Source organism: Cryptomeria japonica, chromosome 9, assembly GCF_030272615.1.
Source record: "Cryptomeria japonica chromosome 9, Sugi_1.0, whole genome shotgun sequence".
NCBI lineage: Eukaryota > Viridiplantae > Streptophyta > Pinopsida > Cupressales > Cupressaceae > Cryptomeria > Cryptomeria japonica.
In genome coordinates this window covers 273,777,752-273,799,133 of record NC_081413.1, presented here as the reverse complement: position 1 = coordinate 273,799,133, position 21,382 = coordinate 273,777,752, and the positions used below count along the sequence as shown (strand labels likewise).

At 35.5% G+C, this 21,382-nt stretch overlaps 1 protein-coding gene across 2 annotated transcripts in view; it reads left to right on the top strand.

Moving 5' to 3' along the window:
* Nucleotides 1-14,025, top strand: part of LOC131033000 (nudix hydrolase 19, chloroplastic) — a 108,064-nt gene extending 94,039 nt beyond the window's left edge. The window contains exons 5-6 of one of the 2 annotated variants that reach the window (XM_057964103.2): nt 7,067-7,159; nt 13,638-14,025. In XM_057964103.2, the coding sequence (XP_057820086.2) occupies nt 7,067-7,159; nt 13,638-13,888 (344 nt within the window). In that variant the 3' untranslated portion in view covers nt 13,889-14,025. The remainder of the gene's footprint in view (nt 1-7,066; nt 7,160-13,637) is intronic. The other variant, XM_057964104.2, reaches the window with a different exon arrangement.
* Nucleotides 14,026-21,382: the final 7,357 nt, after the last annotated feature.

Below are 21,382 nucleotides of genomic sequence, written 5' to 3'. Positions count from 1 at the left end.
TATTTCAAACAATTATAACAAACATTTGCAAAATGTCCAATGCTTAGAAAATGATATTTGCAAAGAAGATTTGGTTTGTAACCAGCTTGACATTCTATAAGAACTCAGAGTATTACAACATGGTGCACCTTATCAGTTGTGTCTTCTAACATATTTGCATTCAATCTTATTCAACTAAACAAAGATATTTGCACACTAAATACCAACTAAATCCTAATAAATGAACAGCTATTACTAGACAGATTTTTAGAAATAACTTTAATAGTGAATTTCATAAATCTGAGTTTGATATAAATATTGACCAATGTTGTTATACGAAGCCTAAGCAGACTCGAAGGTTAAATTTTCCCCACTTTTATCGGTGCAATTTCCCCCCAAATTATTCAATGGGGGTTTGGGGGCAATGCCCCCAAGATGGGGTCAAGGGGTAGCGCCCCTTGCGGGGTCCAGGGGCAGTACGGGGGTTTTCGGGGGCGCTGAAACAACTTTTATTATTTTATAAAGGTGTCAGGAGTTATTTTTTCTATTGGCTGATATCTAATGCTTAGAAAATAATATTTGTAGAATATCCATCAAATTCCAAGGTTTCTGTTGGCTTTATCACTCCTCATGTCCTTGAAATTTGTCTCTAATGGAGACTACACTGACTTTTTAATTTTTTTTTGCCTCTTTTTTACTTGCTGGGCGGCAGAGTTTAGGGCTCAGGACTTGGCGAGTTTGTCGAGTTTGATAGACTTGCGAGTCTGTGCAAACCTAGCTAGACTTGGCCGAGTCCAAGTCCAGGGTCCTCTGGCCTCGACAGAGGTGACCCACCTCAAGACTTGCCAAGTCTGGGCCAGACTCTACGAGTCATGTAACTCTGGTCATTGCACCACAATGTTTCAACTATCTATAATCCCTTTTTTTCATCAAATTTAATAAATAGAGCTGATTTTAAGCCTTTCCAATCTTGATGTTTCCTCATATGTGTGAATATTGTTTTAAATTATGTTAAGTGGCAAATTATTATAGGCTTATGTTCAACTAGATCTACTATTCTATAGTCTAATATTGTACACTAGATGTGAGGAGAGCCAACTATATCCTTTTCATGGAGAATATCCATTGAAAGGGCTCTCAAAATATCACTTCTAATCTTTCCTTGGTTTAGTCAATGTCATACATATATAATGATGATGTTAAATAGGTACAACCTCAATAATAGTATCATAAGGCTTTTTTATTTGTGTTTCAAAATCTGAACATGAGATGGAATCCTCAAACTCCCTTCTACATTGGGATTAAGTATAAATTATTTGGAAAGTGGTTGTGGAATCCATGTTGGCTCACTTCGCCAGTGTTGGCTATGCTAGGGCTTGCATAGAAGAAAATGTTTGATACACTTAGATGTTTTAAATTGTAGATGCTCTTTTTGTGGTCACTTTGAAAGTGATCAAGAATTTGTTTTGGTTCTGCTCCCATGCACAAACTACTCGGTCTTTGATTCATGATTTTTTCAAACCCTTTGCGCCAAAGCATTTCACTTGGCATAGTATTTTGCTAGGAATGGGGCTTGTTTTCTTGCTAAATTTGGTCAGCTTTGGCATACTTTTATATTGGAGATAATATTTTTCATTTGGATTCATAGGAATTCAGTAGTGTTCCACAGAGACACGTCCCCCAAAAAACCCTACATTTTCGAGATGTAGGAACTTGGGAGAAATGTCCCCCCACCGCATCACCATCACCTTTGCTACCTCAAAGACGTTTTTGAGACTTCGAGGACTTCGAGATGTCTAGGGAACTCTTGAGAATCTCCTAAAAGTCTCGGGGACACCCAAGAGCTTCCTGCAGTAGAATGAGCAAAAAGGAAATTATAAAAAAAATACTCAATTTTTCGATTCCTATGTCTAAGGCCAAACTCTAATGGCCTATGAACCCCACGTAAACCTCATAAGCCCTATAAAAGACCCTGAAATCCTCTTTTCAACAAAAAAAATTAAGTTGTAGTGTGAGTGTGAGAGTAAGAGTTGCTAGTGCAAGGTGAAAGGAGAGTGAAATGCAAGAGGGTTGAGGAGTAAGAAGAGTGATCATGCGGAGTCCAACAATTCTAGTGATGGGGAATTTGGGGATGATTAGAGGCCTCACTTCACTCCATTTTTTTTACTTTAAACATTTGTAATCATCATTATGAAATCTTGAATATAATATAAATTTTTAATTTGTCATTTTCATTGTTCAATGTTTAATTGTTAATGTCTGCTTCAAAGTTTAGTAGTTTTTAAGTTTTACTAATTTGCCAAAGTTTCATTTGTAATTCTTATACTTGTACATCCTTTTATAACTGTTTTTTAAAGTACTACATGTATTTCAATGTCGGCCCCCACCGCTGCCTTGTCGTTGTCCCCCTGCCATCCCCCAACATAGGCCCTTGGTCCCCTCGTCTTGAAACCCATACCCATGTCCCCACATCCCCCTATTAGGAAACTTTGTGGAACTATGGAATTTAATTACAAAATTCTTTTGATATCAACTTTTCTACCTGTAGCTAGGAATTTGAGCACAAGCATCAAAGCAATTAAATTAGTCAACCCCAAAAACTAATATGCTATGAAAATACTCCTAACACATTCAATAAAGGAATGAAGACGAAATATCAAAATAAAATGCAAACCAACGATGCAGATATCTCCTTCATTGCTCCTCCATTGTTCTTCTTTCTCCTTCAAATTGTTGTATGTGGATCTCACCTACAAAGCAATTGTGTTGCTAGCAAGATGAATTGAAATTGACTGCATAAGGATACTAGAAGCGTGATTAAAATTGAATGGGAAAAGAGTCCAATTTATAGAAAAATTGGGGATTGATTGGATGGCTAAGATTGAAAATATTTTTGGTTAGATGGACGGACTTGATTGAGTGTGCAACAAAGTTGCCGTTCAGGGAAGGATAATGATAGAAGAAAGCAAATGGGAAGATATTATGAGAATAAATAATAAAATCTTTAATTATCTTCTCATAAATACCAAATTAGCAAGTTGAAAATATCAGGAAGATTTTAATAATTAAAAATTATTAAATATCTTTATTTGAAAAGATAAATAGAAAAATTAAAAATAAATAAATTATCCCCTCACAAAAAGCAGATTTTTGAAGATGCATACCTCATCTTTGAATTTAAAAATTAAGATTAACGATATATTGTCAAAAAGATTGATTTTTGAAAATCAAGGAAAGATATTAGTTTCCAAATTTGAAAATTAGGAGGATTTATAAGAAGATTTAATAATTAAAAATTATTAAATATCTCCACATAGAGGATAAAACGGAAGAATAAAAAATTAAGAAAAGCAAGAAATAAAGATGAACTAATAAATAATTTTTTTTTTAATTATCTTTATTTTGGAGGAAGATAAATATGAAAATTAATAAAAATGATTTATTAATTTATTGCTTCATATTTATGAATTAGTTAATCAAATAAAATGAATTTATTTAATTAATGGACAAAAGGGACAAATAAATAAATTATTAATTTTTTTTTTATAAGACTTAAAAGAATTGTTAGTAAAAAGGAGCTTTAATTAATTAATTAAACCTAAGAGGCACTATGCACATGATATGTTAAAAATAGGAGACATAGGTGTTGACCATTTTTTAGTGTCTACACCAAAGTTCCCAGACTCGGACTCGGCTCGGACTCGGCAAGGCCGACTCGACTCGTGACTCGGCTATGACTCGGCAACGACTCGGCAATGACTCGGCAACGACTCGGCAATGACTCGGCAAAATAAAAAAAACCTTGAAATGAAGAGATTTTTAACAATTTAAAACTTGTTTCATGCACCCATTATTGAATAAAGCTCAATTATAATGTGTGCTAGCTTGTAATGCCATGAAAGGCATGTTGGTAGAGTATCTACTTGTTTGGGGCTTCTCTTTAGTATTTTCTTTGGCCAAATTGAAATTTTGGGAGCACCAACATGAGACATCAAGAACATCTTCACTTGGAAATTGTAAGGATTGCATGTGTATGGTAGCATTAAATAGTGTGCTTGTTGAACTTAGGTTTTACCTTGGGACTATAGTTGACCTTGGTCTTTCTTGGACCTCTTAGTTTTTAGGCTATATATATGTTGGATGGAAGGAGGAATTGTGAGGCCAAAAGGGTTTGAAAATATGCTCCTCAGAGACATGTCCCTTGCCAAAAATAACCTTGTGCCCCATGGGGGGATTTTTTGGGATGTGGAGACAGGTAGGAAATGTCCCCAACTCACCCCCTTTTTTCAAAATTTTAAGAAACATCCTTGTTGTGAGGTACTCACACATCGCCCCATTGCAAATGAAGACCCCCAGTTTTTGCTTTCTAGGGTTAGCTCTTTTAGTTTTGTTGTTGGTTGTTTTAATGTCTTAGCCTTTGCATTGAAGGGATTGAGTTTCTCAAAGGTCATCAAATCGGGTGGATCTCCTCAAGGTGGAGTGAAGGAGGTTAGGTCAATTGAGTGATTAGGGGTTTTTTAGATCATTCCTAGGGTTTTTGTGTACTATTTGGTCACGCTTCATGTTGCTAAATCAAACCTTGGTTGAATGTATAGTGTCCTCCTAGGTCGCGTCCCTTACATCAAGGTCAGAGTGAACTTGCCTTAAAAGTCTGGAATGTCATCCTGATCCTGAAATGGCCTGAAATTTGACTAAGTCTGGAAATTTGAAGGATCCTCCAAAAACTAGATTTTGCATTATAACTCATGGAGGTCCGAAACCACTCTCAAACATCCTGACAATATATATGGAATATAACTTTCTTATACTTAAATGTTATATTCCATATATGAATCCTGGCAGAGAGACTGGCCGAGTCTTGGAGCTTGGACTTGGCGAGTTTTGCCATAACTCGCCTGACTCGCGAGTCAGGCGAGTTTTGGTCAAAACTCGCCGAGTCCGAGTCCCGAGTCAGCAAAACTCGCCGAGCTTGGCTCGACTCGCCAACTCGGCAAACTCGCCTGACTCGCGGCGAGTTTGGGAACTCTGGTCTCCACTACCCACACCAAGTCTTTAGTGATCTTGAATGTGTTAATGCAATTGGTCACCTTGATAGGGTCAAAGGCATGGTTGCTTGGGACTGAATGTGGCCCTCTTTCTACTAGCTGGAGAAACATAGGCTGGTCTCCTCCCCATGTTGGTTAGCCCTCCTTGGCATCCTCTTGGTGATGTGGTTGGGCTTCGCTTTTGGGACAAGACGAATTTCCCCGATTGGATTTGGTTATCTAGCCTTCGCCTTAGAATATTTAGAATGACAGTAATCAAGATGTTGGAATTCTTGCTTACCATAAAAAATTTGCTTATTGGTTTGGAGCTGATAAATGATGCAATAGTGTTACATGAGGATGCATTGCCCCCAAAAATTATTGTCTCCAAATATGGGGACATTTCTGAGACATCAAGATGACAGGGAAATGTCCCTTTGCAATGCCATCATTGCCACTCCCAGCTAAGAGTTGTCCTTAGGATGTCTCCCTCAAAGAGGGGATGTTTTTGGGTATCCCCTTTGACGGGGATGTTGAGGGAACGTTGGGACATCCCCAAGACCGTCAAGAAACTCAACCACCTTCTTGAACGTCTCAAAAACTTGCAATTGCTATGCACATTTGGCATTTAAAAATACTATTAAAAAATAGAGATTTTTTTTGAGATTTGTGCCACAAACCCTAATCCTAATAGTCTAATAGGAATGTCTCCCTCAAATAGGATATTTTTGGGGCATCCCCTTGATGGGTATGTCGAAGAGATGCTAGGACACCCCTAGGGCTATTAGGAAACTCAACCATTTCCCTTTAATGTCTCAAAAACTTGCAATTGTACTACACATTTGGCATTTAAAAAAATAGTCAAAAAAGTCATTTTTTTTAACATTGTGCCACTAATCCTAATCCAAATAGTCTAATGAACCCCATCCATACCCTAAACACTCCAAAAAAGCTAGAAAATGTGCATATCCCTCACCATTCAGGCTGCTCAAATTCTTCAACTTCACTACTAGTTTTCTTAAGAATGAAGATTTGGCTAGATATATTGAAATAATGAGGACATGGTGTTGGAGAAAACACAGTGATAAAATTATGAAAACAGCGTGAACCATGAAGGTTGGTGGGGTGTTTGAGGCCTTAAATGAGAACTAATGAGGGGTGTGGCTGTTGGACCTCGTGAAGGACTTTGCCCCTCAATCCCTTTGTGGGTTTCTCCCCTAGAATCCCACCAGCCATTGTCCCCAAATCAAGGTCCTTGGTCCCCCATCACCTTATTTTAAGACTCCATGGCAAATAGTGATGGAAAGGACTTGCCAAATAGCTGGTGGGGTAACCATAATGATCAGAACCCTTCTCCAGCTACAGGCTTCATAGCTCTTGCTACTGAGTATTTTTCTCATGTTTTGATGACATTATGAGGTTGTGATTGACTGTTTCCTTTTTAGGGACAAGGTCGTCTCATGCAATGGTTTCCTGTTTAGGAATGCATTGACTCTTGACTTTCTTGTGTGTGGCTTTAGGACATGATCCCGTTCTGTCCATTTGTTTTTGAGGATAGACTGATGTTATTTTTTGTACACTACATTTTAATAAAATCATGATATTTTGTGCTTTTATTATAGAGTATAAATTCGTCAAAATAGAGTGGGTCAGGTTTTGATGTGTAAAAGTAATAAAATGTATGTCTGATAAAGAAATTGTTACTTTTTTCTTTTAGCCTAAGATTAATTTATACTATTTCATCAATATCACAATGATCAAATAGTTGATGTGACTTTCGTTCCATAACTAAAATTATCAGGATAATCATCAAATGATAAGAAAGTCTTGAGTTGTAATACTTTAGAACATTTACAGAACTAACCTTGCACTTACAATAGGTGGAGTTTGTTATTTGTCTGAGACAATAGACAAAAGGCCATCTGTTGCATTTATGTAAAACCGAGTGCAAATCAATTTGCTTTCCTTTTAATACTTTGGTCAGTTCTTGTTATTTGATGTTGGAGACTAGTTGTTTTCTGTAGATATTTCATATGTAGTTGCTAACATGGAAAAGCTTGCAGTTGGACCAAGCAGTATGCCATGCCAATTGATGGTGGGATTTTTTGCATTTGCCAAGACCTTCAACATTTGTGTGGACAAGAAAGAATTGGAAGGTCAGTTCTTGTATTCCTATAATTGTACTTCCATACTTGCACCTGAATAGCATTTTATTTATTTTCTACATAATTACAATGCACTGCTCTCTTCCTATTTCCAATTTTGTTTTTCTAAAGGGGAAAGTCCACCCTAAACAAAATTGAAAATGAAGCACTCCTTATTTATAGAGAAATTTAAGCTGCAATCATTTTAGTGGAAATGAAGTAAGTCTCTCCATTCATGTTACCTAGGGGCTAGTTAAACCTAGAAGCTGTCAAGTAAATAGTGAATTGAGAATATGGCTGACCAATTGAGTATGCTGCTGGCCAGCTCTATTGTTTGTTGAGTTTATCCCATTAGTGGCATAGCCTCCAAGCCATAGAATTTTATGCCTCTGAATAGCTCTACTCAACACAAAATGCAGATTTTCCTTTCATCCCCCAGAACCAGAAGATTAATCTTTTCATTGTAAAATATTACATTTAGTACAAAACTCAATTGTTTTGTCAAAACAAACAGCACACACAATACGGTTGTGTTTCATTATGACATCAAGGACTTGATCTTATTAATCTTTTGCCCTATGAGTTGTAAAGAATTACATGTTCTTTTGCCTATCATATTCTATTATTCTATAGAGGTGAATTATGTGCTGCAACCTCATAATTATGTTTATATAAACAATTGTAGATGGTAGACACATTTTCCAATTCCCCAGCTAGGTTCTTCTGAAAGAAGCTGGAGTTTGTTATTTAGATAGACATAAAAGTTTAAAACCCCTAAAGGCGTTGAAAGGAGCATTAGTTATTATGTTGCCACTTGGCACCACTTCTGGTGATTGGCCATTTTGAAGTATGTTTCTTATTGCAGCATTGACAAGTTTTGCTTTTTGCTCATGATCTCATCATATTATTGTTTCAACATCCATTAATGATTCGAGTTGCCTTTGTTGTATCATGTTTGAGCCCCCACTTTAATGGAAATTTTATCAAACACATAGTCTTCATGTGCGTCAAAGCATGATGTAAACTTTGTGATTGAATAATTCTTAGTTAAGGACTCTCTTTGAATCTTTTGTTAAAATCTTCACTCTGCATGTGTAGATAGACGTTACAATGGAACAAAATCCTCAGCTAGTGGGATATGGCTCTTTGTTTCAAACACTATTATTGTAAATATAGTTTAAACTTGGTAAGTTTATAATTCTTATCAAAGGACTTTTTTGTGGAATATTTCTACGAAACCCGGGGACGCGTCCCCTACCTGCCTGAAAACCCTCGTCCCAGTCTCGGGGACGTTTCGGGGACTTGGGGACGGCCAGGGGACGCCCCCCCGGTCCCCAAATTGTCAGAATTTTGAGGGCACGTCCCTGAAATGGGGGGACGGCTTCCCTAGCTGTGGGGGACGTTCGTACATCCCAGGGACGGCTGGGGACGGATTGGGGACGTCCCGGGGATGGCTAGACGTCCCCCACATCTAGGGCTAGGGAAAAATATTTAAAAAATAAAAAAAAGTCATATTTTCAATTTTTAAATTTTTTTTCTAACATGGGCCCTCTATCAATTCAAATTTTTCAAAATAGTTATCAAAAATTATTGAAAATACGACTATCTATATTTTTCTAACATGGGCCATCTATATTGAAAAAATTTAAAAAACGACTATTAATTTTTTTATTATTGAATTCTATCAAAAATTAAAAGGCAACATTAAATTTATTAATTCATATCAAATATTTATAATTTTAAATTAATTCATATTATAAATTTTAAAATTTATAAATAGAAAATAAATTAAATAATAAAATATTAAATAATAAATATTATACTTTGTTTTTTAGTATTTACTTAGTACTATTTTGATTTCCATATTGCAATTGACAATGAAACAATATGGCAGCAGTGTAGCCTTTGGGCATTTTGTATGTTATTTCTTTAATATCTATTATGATATGCATATTGACAATGTGAATGAATTGAAATTCTGAATTATGAGTGCATATTGAGTATTGAGTCTATTGATACTGTTGTATGTTCGATGTTTGCATTCTAAAATGTTTTCATAGTATCATACACATGCTATATCCACGTTTTCATATGAATATAATGTATAGATGCATTCTTTATCCATGTTTTCATATGAACATTTAGAATTTTCCTATATATTTTAAATTTTCCCTATATTTTATATAGCCGTCCCCTTTTGCCGTCCCCCCCGTCCCCAAATTTGGCAAAAAAAATTGTCGTCCCGGAAACTTGTCCCCCTGTCCCCCCGTCCCGGAAACTTGGGGTAACGTAGGAATATTTACTTGGTCATTTTTCCCGAGCTAGGACATATTTAACTTCATGGTTACATGTTTATCAAAGTGCAAGTTGTATATCTATTTTCCTATTTGATATTATACAACCGGTCCTTTATAGATTGTGATTTTATCTTTTTTGTTTTTTCCCCTACAAATATTTTTTTAGGTTCATGGTTGCATATTTATGAAAGCAGAAAGGTTTAAAACTAATTTCCTATTCGATAGTCATACAACTAGTCTGTAATGTCCCTACTAGTTAGAGATTACTGTCCTGCAAAACAAATTGTTAGAATACAACACACACACACACACATATATATATATAAGCCATTTTCTAATTTGCAATCTATCTTTAATACTTAATTAACATGATCATAATTTTCATCTAATAAAAAGGATAGGAATGCCATACGAAAGTATGTCCTTAGGCGGCCGTGAAGCTCGCCTTCTTGGAACCCCTTGGTTCCAAGCCCTTCAGGAAATCGAAGATGAGTTCGAATCCTGTCTTGGGTGTAACCTCTTACACCCAAGCCCTTCAAGGAAGACCCTTGTCTATTCCTTGCCTTGGGTGATGCCTTCATCATCCAAGTCCTCAGAGGGGATCGGCTTGACCTTTGAGTCCTGTCTTGGGTATAACCTCTTACACCCAAGCTAGCCAAGGAAGACCCTTTCCTTTCCTTGTCTTGGGTGATGCCTCCATCATCCAAGTCCTCAAAGGAGATTGACCCAATCCTTCTCTTCTTGGTTGAGTTTTAATCAACCAAGCCATATATTTGCATAACATTTTCAGTTCATAAACTATCCTTTGTGTTAACATGAATTCTTAATGTATTCTTTAATATATATATATATATATATATATATATCAATATGATTTTCCATCCTTTACATATGCAATGTATTTCTTAAAATACCTTGTATTCATAATCCTTTAATATGCAAACTTATGTATACAACATTTACAAGATTATATCTTATCCCTATTTTTATGACTAGTGAATACTATACATTAAGATGTGTATAAATATTCACTAGACCACCATTAACATTACCTATCAATGGACTTTACCCATTACCCATTGCTCATGAACTAATAATAACTAATATTAATGAGCCTTTACCCTTAATACCACCTATTAATATTAGTAATAAGAACCTATCATATACTATACCCAGTATTTAATAGAGGAATTCTTACCTTGAAGTCTGATTACCTTCTTCCTTTTTCCTGCAGTCCGCTCCCTACCCTCTCCATTGTATATATATATTTATTATATAGTATAAGTGATAAAGAATCAATGTACATATCATGACACTAGTTGGTTATGGCTGAACCCATTTATCATATTGATATTAAGAATGTCACTAATAACATTATATTGTGTTGTGTCAAAGTTCCCAGACTCGGACTCGGCTCGGACTTGGCAAGGCCGACTCGACTCGTGACTCGGCTATGACTCGGCAACGACTCGGCAATGACTCGGCAAAATAAAAAAAACCTTGAAATGAAGAGATTTTTAACAATTTAAAACTTGTTTCATGCACCCATTATTGAATAAAGCTCAATTATAATGTGTGCTAGCTTGTAATGCCATGAAAGGCATGTTGGTAGAGTATCTACTTGTTTGGGGCTTCTCTTTAGTATTTTCTTTGGCCAAATTGAAATTTTGGGAGCACCAACATGAGACATCAAGAACATCTTCACTTGGAAATTGTAAGGATTGCATGTGTATGGTAGCATTAAATAGTGTGCTTGTTGAACTTAGGTTTTACCTTGGGACTATAGTTGACCTTGCTCTTTCTTGCACCTCTTAGTTTTTAGGCTATATATATGTTGGATGGAAGGAGGAATTGTGAGGCCAGAAGGGTTTGAAAATATGCTCCTCAGAGACATGTCCCTTGCCAAAAATAACCTTGTGCCCCATGGGGGGAATTTTTGGGATGTGGAGACAGGTAGGAAATGTCCCCAACTCACCCCCTTTTTTCAAAATTTTAAGAAACATCCTTGTTGTGAGGTACTCACACATCGCCCCATTGCAAATGAAGACCCCCAGTTTTTGCTTTCTAGGGTTAGCTCTTTTAGTTTTGTTGTTGGTTGTTTTAGTGTCTTAGCCTTTGCATTGAAGGGATTGAGTTTCTCAAAGGTCATCAAATCGGGTGGATCTCCTCAAGGTGGAGTGAAGGAGGTTAGGTCAATTGAGTGATTAGGGGTTTTTTAGATCATTCCTAGGGTTTTTGTGTACTATTTGGTCACGCTTCATGTTGCTAAATCAAACCTTGGTTGAATGTATAGTGTCCTCCTAGGTCGCGTCCCTTACATCAAGGTCAGAGTGAACTTGCCTTAAAAGTCTGGAATGTCATCCTGATCCTGAAATGGCCTGAAGTTTGACTAAGTCTGGAAATTTGAAAGATCCTCCAAAAACTAGATTTTGCATTATAACTCATGGAGGTCCGAAACCACTCTTATACTTAAATGTTATATTCCATATATGAATCCTGGCAGAGAGACTGGCCGAGTCTTGGAGCTTGGACTCGGCGAGTTTTGCCATAACTCGCCTGACTCGCGAGTTAGGCAAGTTTTGGTCAAAACTCGCCGAGTCCGAGTCCCGAGTCAGCAAAACTCGCCGAGCTTGGCTCGACTCGCCGAGCTTGGCTCAACTCGCCAACTCGGCAAACTCGCCTGACTCGGGGCGAGTTTGGGAACTCTGTGTTGTGTTATTAACATTATTTTATGTTGCTCCCTACCCTCTCCATTGTATATATATATTTATTATATAGTATAAGTGATAAAGAATCAATGTACATATCATGACACTAGTTGGTTATGGCTGAACCCATTTATCATATTGATATTAACAATGTCACTAATAACATTATATTGTGTTGTGTTATTAACATTATTTTATGTTACTTGCATTTTATTACATTCCAGTATTCTATTACATTGATAATATCTTACCATATTAGCAATATTATATCAGATTTGATTAACCGTATGAGCTTTAGATTTTATTAACATCATTATGTTATTTTGCCATCTTTATATTATATTACATTAACAATATCACTATGTTAATATGTGACTGAATTAATGTATTGTATTACATTAACAGTGTTAACAGTTATTATATTATATTAGCAGCACCATAATATATTAACAACATTGTGTTATACTAACCGTGTCATATTGTATTGATCATATTAAATTGTATTATTAATATTAAATGTAATAACCAAATTAGATTGTATTAACAATACCATCGTATGATATTGTTAACAGCCTGTATATACATACCATAATGTTTTCCCGGACAGTATGTCTCCAGACCCCATAGTCTTCCCCCCGTATTCCTCCTCTTATTCTCCCGTGGTGACCTCTACCTTATACCCCGTGAAGGGTTACATCCCTCCACGGGTCCCTTCCGCACGAACTATAGTGTATTAATATTTTAATTTAATAATACTTTTTTCTTTTATTATTTAATACATTAAATACCTTAACCTTTTAATCATTCATTTAATAATATTTTTCTTTATTATTTTATATATTAAATATATTAACATTTTAATCGTTCATTTAATAATATTTTTTTCTTTATTATTTTATATATTAAATACATTAACTTATTTATTTATTTATATTATTATAGTTTTATTGTTTATTTTTATTTGAATATTTCAAGATTAGTAATAGATATTACTTAAATAATACATTTAATAAATAAATAAATTTCAAATAGAAATTCGTTATTATTATTATATTAATTAATAATAATAATTACTTCCTTAGGATATATATAACGATCAAGGAAGGGACATGACACAGTCCTCCATGTATTGTAACTGTCTATTTGTATAATAACATGGTATCACCTCACTAAAGCACTTCTATATTCGTGCATAATTAAGGACACTAAAAAGCCACCTTATCCCATTAACCCATCATCATTTGACTAGTTTGGGAGGAGTGAGGCTTCCAATGAAGTACATTGGTTTTGTATATAAGTACAATGAAACAAGGAATTTAGGGTTGATTCGATTTGATTATTGTTGTTATCTTTTTATATTTTTATCATGCAAGTATCTGAAATATATAAGGGTGTGCATTTGTCTTTAACAAGTTTGGTGTTTGAGAAGGTTTTCTTGTTGATATCACTTCAAAGGATTTTGACTTAAATTTGAAATGATTGTAGAGGCAAAATGGCATTCTAGAGAAGATGTGCAGAAGGCCCTGACATTTGCAGAGTACGATAAATCACAAAGAAAATCGGCTTTTAGAGTACACCAGATCTGTGATGGTGCAGAAAAAGGTCAAAGCCTTTTTGAAGACTTAAACGTTGAAACTAGAGAGCTTGCTCCTATGTTTGTTCCGGGTCCCTTTGCCATTGCTCATCATTTGATTTCTTCATGGGCAAATAAGGGTGTAGATTTATTGGAGAGCTAAACAATCTTTATATATACTGCAAACAAGAAGGTGAAAAATGATATTTTATTGCTGTGAAATGTTTGTAGTTCCATCAACTTGTCCATTATTTGAATTAGAGCCACGTGCTCTTATATAATATCTTTATTTTTTGGTTCTTTTGTATGCTATTGTTTTTATACTACTATTCGTTAATAGTTTGAGTCCGAATACTCACCTGTATAATACATTTGTTTCTCTATATAATGTGACAAGGAGGGAAATCACCCTGCTTTTAATTGATAAATTTTCAAATTAGAGAACTGTACAATTTAATTTTAGGTATTTATTTTTATCGTTATTGTGATTTGAGATCTATTAGCTGCAATTCTAGGTTGCATTACTATGTTATCAAATTGGCCAAATACCTAGGTGTATTTGCGTGTGATTCATTTTGGAATTAGAATTGGGTTCAATTTTCTTGTGTATTTGTTTCGGGCACGTGTTTCACATGAATTCATTTGGAATCATTCATGAGTTTACTTGGGTGCTTCTAGCTATGTCAAGGCAATTTTAGGGTTATTCCAACGGTGGGTAACAATTTCAATGCATTTTGTTTGACTTTTGACCATCAAAATTGTGCCCTAAACGCTAAATAGATGCTCATTTCTACTTGCTTTTTGTTCAATGACTAATAGAGAAAGAAAAACATTACGTTTTGTTTAACAAGCAGTGCCACAATAAGCTTCACAGTCACTAGAGCAATCAGTGCCACAAAAAGAAACAACATGAATTTCATCTAATTTTATATTCATTTTCACTTTTTGAGTTAGTTAGCCAACATACTTTTATTGTGAATGGTGGTAGGGCTTCTTGTGGTTCTTCTAATCCACCTAATCATCTAATCATAATGTCAGTGACAATGATAATGTTGACCTTGGTGAAGGCCCGTATGACATTGATTATTGATTATACGATTCTAATATTAAGCAATGAATATCTATCATGGCATTCAAGTTTAACAAATTGATATCAAATTAGTATATTGTATTTTAAATTTATAATATTTATGGTAGTTTTGCTTAGCATATGCATGGTAGGTGGTATTTTGAACTGAATTCTTATTTTAGGCTGCAAATATGTATATATTTATGATTTTAATATGTTTTTTGCATTAACATACCCACTGCATCCACTCCCCGGCCACCCCCCCACCCCTCAGTGTACAACACCCACATACCTATACTTGTTCCAAACTCTGATTTGGCAACTTGGCTTCATTATCGATTGAGTTTGTTGCTGTCATGGGTTTGGCAACATGGAACCATGAGTTTGTTATGGTTGGCCCATGGTGCCAAAATCTTGCTAAGGTGGTGACTTGGACCATAGCCATGCATCTCAAGGATCTTGTTAAATGCCAGATTAATGAAATTTTAACTTTCAAATTCAATGTTTGACATATTTTTATTGCTGTTGAAATTCAGGATGTAGTTGTAAGAGTTTTAGTCATTCATGATTAACTGAGTTGTTATAACTTTAGTGATAGACGGCAGTATCATTTTAGGATAACACTAAAACAATCCCAATTAACTTTGAGCAATCACAACCTGCCGCATTTCCTGTTTTGTTTCCTTAGTTTTTCAAAAAGTGGTTCTGATTTTCTTTTATACGTACCTATCTTTTTTTGGTAAGAATGTCATGTCCCCTAATAAGTGATCACGAATGTATAGAATATTAATTATCTTATATAAAGTCCCCATTCACTTTTATAAATAATTAATATTTATAAGACATATGTTGCAATGTATTTTTGTTTAGCCGTAATTAGTCTTAACTATTACGGGAATTCAACCAACTCTTGTCAATAAAGGATGGGCTCACGATAGGAAGAGCATCGGATTTTATAAAATCAGAAGTGTGGAAGAAATATTTGAATCTGCGTGTGTAACACTCAGATCCATCTTGCTTTTCGTCAGTTTCCAACTGACCTATTGGTTTTACGATTCTGGAAGAGAATCGATTTGCTAGAATGAAGTGAACTTCATCAGGGGTTCCAGGTTGCCACGGATGTGTATATTGCATAGCAGAGTCACCGGAAGTATAACCCGACGTCACACATCTTATCGCAGTCGACGGGAATTCCAAAATTGCACGGCGTGTGTTACAGTGGAATCGCGGGGGAAGTGAAACCCGACTATATCCTATTGCAGACGGCGGTGACTCCAAGTTGCCACGACGTGTGTGTTGAACAGTAGGAATCACAAACAAAGCATCACATTTCCTACCAATCGCACCTCAGAAACCGAAGACTTGACCACTACGCAAGACGTCACAGCAGTATCGTAGCAATCCGAAATCGGGATGTAACGTGGGAGGAATTAGTCATTGCGGGAGGGGCATCGTGGTGTGCAAATGGAATGTAGAGTACCAGACCCGTTATTATATAGGCATTGTATATTCTGATGAATCGATGCAAAGTTTAATCAACAGAAAGCCCAACCAAGTGCATTATGACACAAAACTTACCTCTGTTCTTTGAAAGAATAAATTGATTCCATGTTTACAATGACTGCTCTAGTTCTATATTTATTGGTGATTACTTAAATAGAACTATAATCAATACAAATAAGGAAGACACCTAACTAAGAGATGTTGTATAAGAGGTTATTTCCACCGTTGGTTATATTGCACAAACAATCTTTTGCAATGTCCTGGTTATAAAACTAATTGGTATCAATTCCTAGTTAGGGAATTTTACAATGGTATCAGAGCTTTTGAATTCTGCCAGCCTGTAGGGTGTTGAAACTTCATGAAACTTAATGCACAGTTGAGTATGCACCAAGGAAACTATAATTTCCGAAGTACTAAGGCCCGTCAAATTAGATTTCCAAACTCTCCTTTAGCACAGAGTAGTTCGTCAATTCCTTTTGAAATTGAAGAAAGTCACACCGAAACTGACGAGGAAATTATTTTTGAAACCAACATAAGAGACCCGGATAACAATACGGACTTATTGGTTGCATTAATCAAAAGTCAGCAAGATATGCAAGATAATGTTAATAGAATGACCCATTTGATGACTCAATTTATGGCCAATAATATGAATCAACACCAAAATAATGGTAGACAAAATAATCAACATCAAAATAATGGGGGAAACAATGGGGGTAGAAATGAACAGTCAGTTAATAATCAGCCAGAAAGAACAGGAACATCTAGACCATTTATGCCTACATTTACTACTAGAAACCAGCCACCTGAAAATGAACCAACAATAAGGGAAATACAAGGAGAAATGCATCAGGATTGGTTAGGGTCCGGTGAAGAATTCAGATCAGCAATGACATTTAGAGAATATTTAAATGTCAGAATGAAACATAGGCCAAGAGGACAGCGAGGAAATAATAGTGAATTGCAAAGGAAAATTGGAAAAATGTCCATTCCTTATTTTGATGGAACAGGTAAAACAACTGCTCGGGCTTGGGTGCAAAAACTAGACACATACTTCCAATTAAATCCTGTGTTGGAAGAAGAGGTAATTAAATATGTTGCGTTACATCTTGATGGTGAAGCACATGAATGGTGGCATCATGGACAAATAACCTTGGGTTATAATTTGATAGACATTTATGTTGAGTTCACTGAGAAACTTATTGATAGGTTTGATTCTAAAGATCCTAAATTACATCTTAAGGATTTGACTCAGCTTAAGCAAACTGAAACTGTTGAACAATATATTTCTGAATTTGAAAAAATGGCTGTCTTAGTTACGGAAATTTCAGAAAGACACAAGATTGTGATATTTATATATGGATTGTCTGATTCCCTCAAAGGGTGGGTTAAATCCTTAAACCCCCTTACTTTACAAACAACTGTCAAAAGAGCAAGAGAATTAGAACCATCTTCAAAAGGAATTTTTTTTGACAAAGGACCACCTCTTAAACCAGAAAAAGACAAACAACCTTTCAACAAAGATAATTTCCCTAAAAACAGGCTAGATAAAGAGGAAAGAGAAGAGCTCAGAAGGAAAAAACTATGTTTCAGTTGTAGAGAAGCGTGGCAGCTTGGACACAGATGTTTAGGGAAGGGGAAAATTCAATATATTGAGGTTATGTCTGACAGTGAGGATGAAGAGAATGTTGGTCCTAACATAGAACGAACACCTCATAATACTGAGTCTGAAACATGTACCAAACAAGGAGGAGTAATAGCATCCATGACAGGAACCCCACATTATAATATTTTCAGAGTTAGAGGAGTTTTGAATGGACAACGTGTAATTGTTATGCTTGATAGTGGTTCTACACATAATTTTATAGATGCAACACTTGTGGAAAGGCTTGACTTGCAAACTGAAAAACATGAGGGATTGGATGTTAGAGTAGCAAGAGGAACTAATTTATCTAGCACTCATAAAGTTCCTAAATTGAATATTACTCTTGACAATTACACTGTTACTGATGATTTTTATGTGATTGATTTGGCTGACACTAATGTTGTTTTGGGCATACAGTGGATGGAAACATTAGATGAATATACACAAAGTTTTAAGAGAATGGAATTCTCTTTTAAAATTGATGATAAGAAGGTAGTCCTTCGTGGTATGTCTAACAGTGGTCCCAGGATCATCAGTGCTAAAAGAATGGAGGCTATTTTCAAACATGGAGATGTGGCGTGGTTAGCACAATGTTTAATCTCCAACAAGGTATCGGGCTTTGAATCCAAATCTTATCAGAATGATTTGTTAACAGTATTAGATTCACATCATTTGGTTTTCAGTGATATTCCTCCAGGAGTCCCACCTGATAGAGGATTTGAACATACTATTGAATTAGAAGAGGGTGCTAAACCAGTTATCACTACTCCTTATAGACACCCTAAAACATTCAGGGATGAAATAGAAAAAGCAATTAAAGAATTATTGGATATGGGACACATCAGATTTAGTTCTAGTCCTTTTGCATCATCTGTAGTGTTGGTCAAAAAGAAGGATGGAACTCTTCGAATGTGTATTGATTACAGAGCTCTTAACAAGAAAACAATAAAAAACATGTATCCAATTCCTCGAATTGATGAATTGTTAGACGAATTGCTCCGACAACATTTCAGTCTTGTATGAATCATATTTTTAACAAACAATTAAGGAAATTTTTGCTAGTATTGTTTGATGATATATTGATTTATAGCAAAACTTGGGAAGAGCATTTGAAACATATTGATATAGTCCTTGGTATTATGGAATAACAATCACTGTATGCGAAGGCGTCTAAATGTGATTTCAGAATGACTAAAATTTTGTATTTAGGACATATGATCAGTGCAACAGGGGTACAGGTTCATCAAGAAAAGATAAGAGCCATTTTGGATTGGCCACCACTACAGAACCTTACAGAATTAAGGGGATTCTTTGGTTTATGCAGTTATTACAAGAGGTTTGTCAAAGGTTTTTCACATCTTGGGGCACCCTTGACAGATCTTACCAAAAAGGGGGCATTCAAATGGACTGAGGAAGCTCAACAGGTATTTGAGAAACTTAAAGAGGTAATGAGTTCTTGTCCAGTACTTGCTCTTCCAGATTTTAATCAGCCTTTTATGTTGGAATGTGATGCTTCTGGTGATAGAATAGGGGCAGTTTTAATGCAAAACAAACATCCTATAGTTTATGAAAGCAGGAAACTTAATAGACTTGAGAAATTATATTCTATCTATGATAAAGAAATGTTGGCAATCATGCATGCATTGACAAAATTTAGACAGTATTTGGTTGGTAGCAGATTTGTGGTGAAAACTGACCATAACAATTTGAGATATTTCTTGGGACAAAAAGATTTAAATGATAGGCAACAGAGGTGGATTAGTAAAATTCAAGCTTATGACTTTGAGATTGAATATGTAAAAGCTAAAAATAATGTTGTTGCTGATGCTTTATCTAGAAGGCCTGAAATCAATGCGTTATCTGTCGTAACAGTTGAGTGGAAATCTTTATTGCTAATCGAGTATTCAAAGGATTCTTTTGCATGTGTTTTGTTAGATGGTAATATACAGGATGATAAATATAAATTATTAATGATGTTATTTATTACAAGGACAGGATTTATTTAACTCCAAGATTGAAGTTAAAAGAAAAAAATTCTCCAATCTATGCATTATATTCCTCTAGCAGGGCATCTTGGATATTTCAAAACGTATCGTCAGGTAAGAGAAAGGTTCACTTGGAAAGGCTTAAAAAACGATGTCCAACGCTATGTCAAGGAATGCACCACCTGCCAGGAAAATAAAGCAAAACAAAAGTATCCTACCAAGTTACTACAACCACTACCTATACCAGATTAGAAATGGGAAAGTATATCCATGGATTTCATCACAGGTTTACCGAAATCCCAAGGTAAAGATTGTATATGTGTTGTGGTTGATAGATTAACTAAATTTGCACACTTATTTTCTATCACTACAGAATTTACAGCAGTTCAGATTGCAGAGTTATTCTTCAAAGAGGTTTTCCGATTACATGGTTTACCAAAGACTATAATCTGTGATAGAGATAGCAGATTTTTGAGCATATTTTGGGGGGATCTTTTCAGATTGACAGGTACAGAGTTGAATCATAGCACCAATTATCATCCGCAAACCGATGGGCAAACGGAAATAGTGAACAAGTGGATTGAAGGTTATTTTCGTAACTATGTAGCCGGTCATCAGAAGGCTTGGGTTCGTTGGTTATATTTGGGTGAATATTGTTATAATACTACCTTTCATATGTCAATTGGTATGTCTCCTTTCAAAGCATTATATGGCTATGATGTACTTTCCTTTCTTGACCTTGCTTTTGAACAGAGCAATGTACCTAGAACTCGTGATTGGCTTCAAGAAAGTCGAGACATTTTGTCAGCTCTTAAGGAGAATTTGCAATGTGCTCAGAATCAACAAAAAATCTATGCAGACAAAAAGCGAGTTGAATGCCATTTCGAAGTGGAAGATTTGGTTTTTCTCAGGTTGCAACCTTATTGGCAATCTTCTCTCAAACATAGTGGATCCGAAAAACTTAAGCCTCGGTTTTATGGTCCCTATCCAGTAGTACGGAAGGTTGGTACAGTTGCGTATGAACTTGATTTACCAGTAGATAGCAAAATACATAATGTATTTCATATATCTTGTCTCAAGAAAGCTCTGGGGTAGTAGGTGTCAGTATCTGAAGACTTACATCCCTTGATTGACGAAGGGAAATGATACCAGAAGTAATTTCGGAAACACGGGACATGAAACTACGAAACAAGACTATCAGGGAATATCTCATCAAGTGGAAAAATCTGCCCCAAGATGATGCCACTTGGGAAAATGAAAGAGTTTTGGAGTTGCTTGAGGGCAAGCAACATGAGGCAGGGGAGACAGTCATATCCCCTAATAAATGATCACGAATGTATAGAATATTAAATATCTTATATAAAGTCCCCATTCACTTATATAAATAATTAATATTTATAAGACATATGTTGCAATTATATTAATATTTATAAGACATATGTTGCAATTATATGT